Raw genomic sequence first — 4079 nt, forward strand, 5'->3', positions numbered from 1 at the left:
CATACATCAAAATCATACCATCAAAAACAACACATCATATATCAAAATCCTAATATCAAAAACACATCATACAACAAAATGATATCAAAAACAACACATCATACATCAAAATCATACTATCAAAAACAACACATCATACATCAAAATCATACTATCAAAAACAACTCATCATACATCAAAATCATACTATCAAAAACAACACATCATATATCAAAATCCTACTATCAAAACAACACATCATACATCAAAAACAACACATCATACATCAAAATCCTACTATCAAAAACAACACATCATACATCAAAATCCTACTATTAAAAACAACACATCATACATCAAAATCCTACTATCAAAAAACAACACATCATACATTAAAATCATACTATCAAAAACAACACATCATACATCAAAAACAACACATCATATATCAAAATCCTACTATCAAAAACAACACATCATACATCAAAATCCTAATATCAAAAACAACACATCATACATCAAAATCCTAATATCAAAAACAACACATCATACATCAAAATCCTACTATCAAAAACAACACATCATACATCAAAATCCTTACTTATATTAACAGTAACAAGTTCTAAACCTTACTTATATTAACAGTAACCAGTTCTAAACCTTACTTATATTAACAGTAACCAGTTCTAAACCTTACTTATATTAACAGTAACAAGTTCTAAACCTTACTTATATTAACAGTAACAAGTTCTAAACCTTACTTATATTAACACAGTAACCAGTTCTAAACCCTACTTGTATTAACAGTAACCAGTTCTAAACCTTACTTATATTAACAGTAACCAGTTCTAAACCTTACTTATATTAACAGTAACCAGTTCTAAACCTTACTTATATTAACAGTAACAAGTTCTAAACCTTACTTATATTATGAAACTCTACCTTCTCGGATCGCCATGCTTGATTTTTAGTGTACTGGGCATCTACAAGATCCGGTCTTTCTCTTGACATCAAGATTAATGGATCTCTTTCTGCACTTGTTCGGGACCCACGGAAGAAAGCAATAGGTTTTTTCTTTTCCCAAGGCCATTTCTCGGCTTCCCTATTGTCCATTAAAGTAGGAACACTAAGCATCATTTTAACCAACATTATTGACCAGTTTAACCCTATAAATGACAGCACAGCAAGCCAGTTTACACAAGTTTTTATTGACCAGTTTAACCCTATAAATGGCAGCACAGCAACCCAGTTTACACAAGTTTTTTATTCACCAGTTTAACCCTATAAATGACAGCACAGCAAACCAGCTTACAGAAGTTTTTATTCACCAGTTTAACCCTATAAATGGCAGCACAGCAAACCAGCTTACAGAAGTTTTTATTCACCAGTTTAACCCTATAAATGGCAGCACAGCAAACCAGTTTACACAAGTTTTTTACTCACCGGTTTAACCCTTAAATTGGCAGCTCAGCAAACCAGTTTACACAAGTTTTTTACTCACCGGTTTAACCCTTAAATTGGCAGCACAGCAAACCAGTTTACACAAGTTTTTTTTCAATAGGACTAATCAAAGGAGAGAAATATTTAATAATATTTTTCCCTTAAAATGTTATCATCAGTTTAATTAGTGTAAATTTTTTATTGTTACTTCAGCATTGAATGATGGTTTTATACAATTCCGAAAATATTATATAAATAAATAGAAAGATGATAATTTAAGTCTGTTATTTTAAAAATATATTATTTTCATATCCTAAGTTGTTTCAGATTTCTGAGCCTTAATTTGGATATTTGATATTTATTAAAAACAGGAACAACAACGAAACAACTTGATCATTATATTATAGTATCTTAATTATAATATTCATACTTATTTCATCTGACATAATTAGAAAACGTTAGTATCTTCTCACGATCTCTGCCTGCTCTCTGGATGGACTAGTTGTTGTATAATGTGGAATCTTCTCTCATCAATGTTTATTTTCTTAGGTAAGATATTAACCTAATCCTTAATCGTAAGTCCACGTTTCATGAAACGTACGTGATTTACTTACTTGTGAAATAAGTTAATTGAAAAATCTGTAACTGCATCACAGAAACTTAAACTTCTGATAATATGATCGACTGTCCAAAGATGCGTAAAGAAAAGTTCATATAAAACGGGTTGATATCCAATACTTCTTTTGTTTCAAAGATATCTTACTTGGTAATAATTGTTCTCTGAAGATCCCATCTTCCAATCCCAGTAGGATACAAACTTATAGCTGGGCCACCCTCCCAAAACGTCCAGGCTGGATACATGATGTCCCAGTACTGGTCAGTCTTCAAATATTTCATAGAAATGTTTACCTGTTGCTTTCTCACATAAGTTGTCATTCTTTTCTACTGTACTTAATTATTGATGATGTTAGGTTTCATTTTATAACCAGGCATCACTAAGATAACTTGTATTAATCATAACAAGATAATTGGGTTGAAATTAGTTAAAATTCTCCAATATACAAATATATACAATAAACTTTCTAACTGGTTAAAAGTGTCCAATTTACAAATATATATACAATAAACTTTCTAAGTGGTTAAAAGTGTCCAATGTACAAATATATATACAATAAACTTTCTAACTGGTTAAAAGTGTCCAATGTACAAATATATATACAATAAACTTTCTACCTGGTTAAAAGTGTCCAACTTACAAATATATACAATAAACTTTCTAACTGGTTAAAAGTGTCCAACTTACAAATATATACAATAAACTTTCTAAGTGGTTAAAAGTGTCCAATGTACAAATATATATACAATAAACTTTCTAAATGATTAAAAGTGTCCAACTTACAAATATATACAATAAACTTTCTACCTGGTTAAAAGTGTCCAACTTACAAATATACACAATAAACTTTCTACCTGGTTAAAAGTGTCCAATATACAAATATATACAATAAACTTTCTACCTGGTTAAAAGTGTCCAACTTACAAATATATACGATAAACTTTCTAACTAGTTAAAAGTGTCCAACTTACAAATATATATGATAAACTTTCTAACTAGTTAAAAGTGTCCACTTTACAAATTTTATACAATAAACTTTTTAACTGGTTAAAATTCTTCTACAGTCTAAAGTCTACCAGAGTCTAGAGTGAAGCAATAGAACATATAAAATATGAATATTTATAGAAGTGTACACGGTACACAAACAAAGGTATAGACTTCTGGTCTGACAGGAGTGAAAATAAAACTAATAACCTATTCTTTGTTCTTCTGGTTGACCAATGAAAGCTTCCTTTCTTACCTTACTAAAGCTCAGAATGGGAAGTGGTGACCAATGTTTGTTAGCTTGTGGCCAGTCTCTAGTGTTGAGTACAAATTCCATGTCTGGAAGTTTCTTAACAAGTTTCAGAATGAAATATTCTACTCCACTGCACCTACATCAATCACAAATGTATGTTTAACACCAAGTTGATACACTGTATGCACTTATGGTGCTTCTATTAATAATAGATATCCCATTGTACAGAGTGTCTGAAAAGTGTGGAACCACAGGTGATTTGTAGTTTTCCTTAACTTTAGATACATGACTGATTATCAAACCAAGAACTTGTTTCGAAATACGACAACAGCACGTGGAACATATTCTGTGGGATTCGTCGAAGAGGCTATGGTTCCAGACTTTTTGAACACCCTGTATTATACACCAATAATATTCCCTTGAACTTTAAGTAAGGATATGCGTTGGTAACTTACATCCATTACCTGTTTTTGTTTCCAACCACCCATATTTTATTTCTGCAATCTCAAAAACGTTTTGTTTTGTTAAATAAAATTTTGACATGGACTAAAAACTTTCTGAATCCTTGTAGTTCACTTGTAATGACTGCAAGAATAAACTGTAAACTTTACCAGCAACATTTAGCATATGGTACAGTGTTCCAAGGCCTCAAGTTGCATGGTTAAAGCAATATTTAGCATAAGGTACAATGTTCCAAGGCCTCAAGTTGCATGGTTAAAGCAACATTTAGCATAAGGTACAGTGTTCCAAGGCCTCAAGTTGCATGGTTAAAGCAACATTTAGCATAAGGTACAGTGTTCCAAGGCC

The 4079-nt window shown here is 31.2% G+C and overlaps 1 protein-coding gene across 1 annotated transcript in view; it reads right to left on the minus strand.

Annotated features, from left to right (window-relative positions):
* Positions 1-576: 576 nt before the first annotated feature.
* The window catches only part of LOC106473417 (O-glucosyltransferase rumi homolog), a 10836-nt gene continuing 7333 nt past the window's right edge, over positions 577-4079 (minus strand). The window contains exons 4-6 of the mRNA XM_022401864.1: positions 3276-3408; positions 2183-2301; positions 577-1081 (exon numbers count right to left, since the gene is read on the minus strand). Of these exons, the coding sequence (XP_022257572.1) occupies positions 892-1081; positions 2183-2301; positions 3276-3408 (442 nt within the window). The 3' untranslated portion in view covers positions 577-891. The remainder of the gene's footprint in view (positions 1082-2182; positions 2302-3275; positions 3409-4079) is intronic.

Source organism: Limulus polyphemus, unplaced genomic scaffold, assembly GCF_000517525.1.
Source record: "Limulus polyphemus unplaced genomic scaffold, Limulus_polyphemus-2.1.2 Scaffold6157, whole genome shotgun sequence".
NCBI lineage: Eukaryota > Metazoa > Arthropoda > Merostomata > Xiphosura > Limulidae > Limulus > Limulus polyphemus.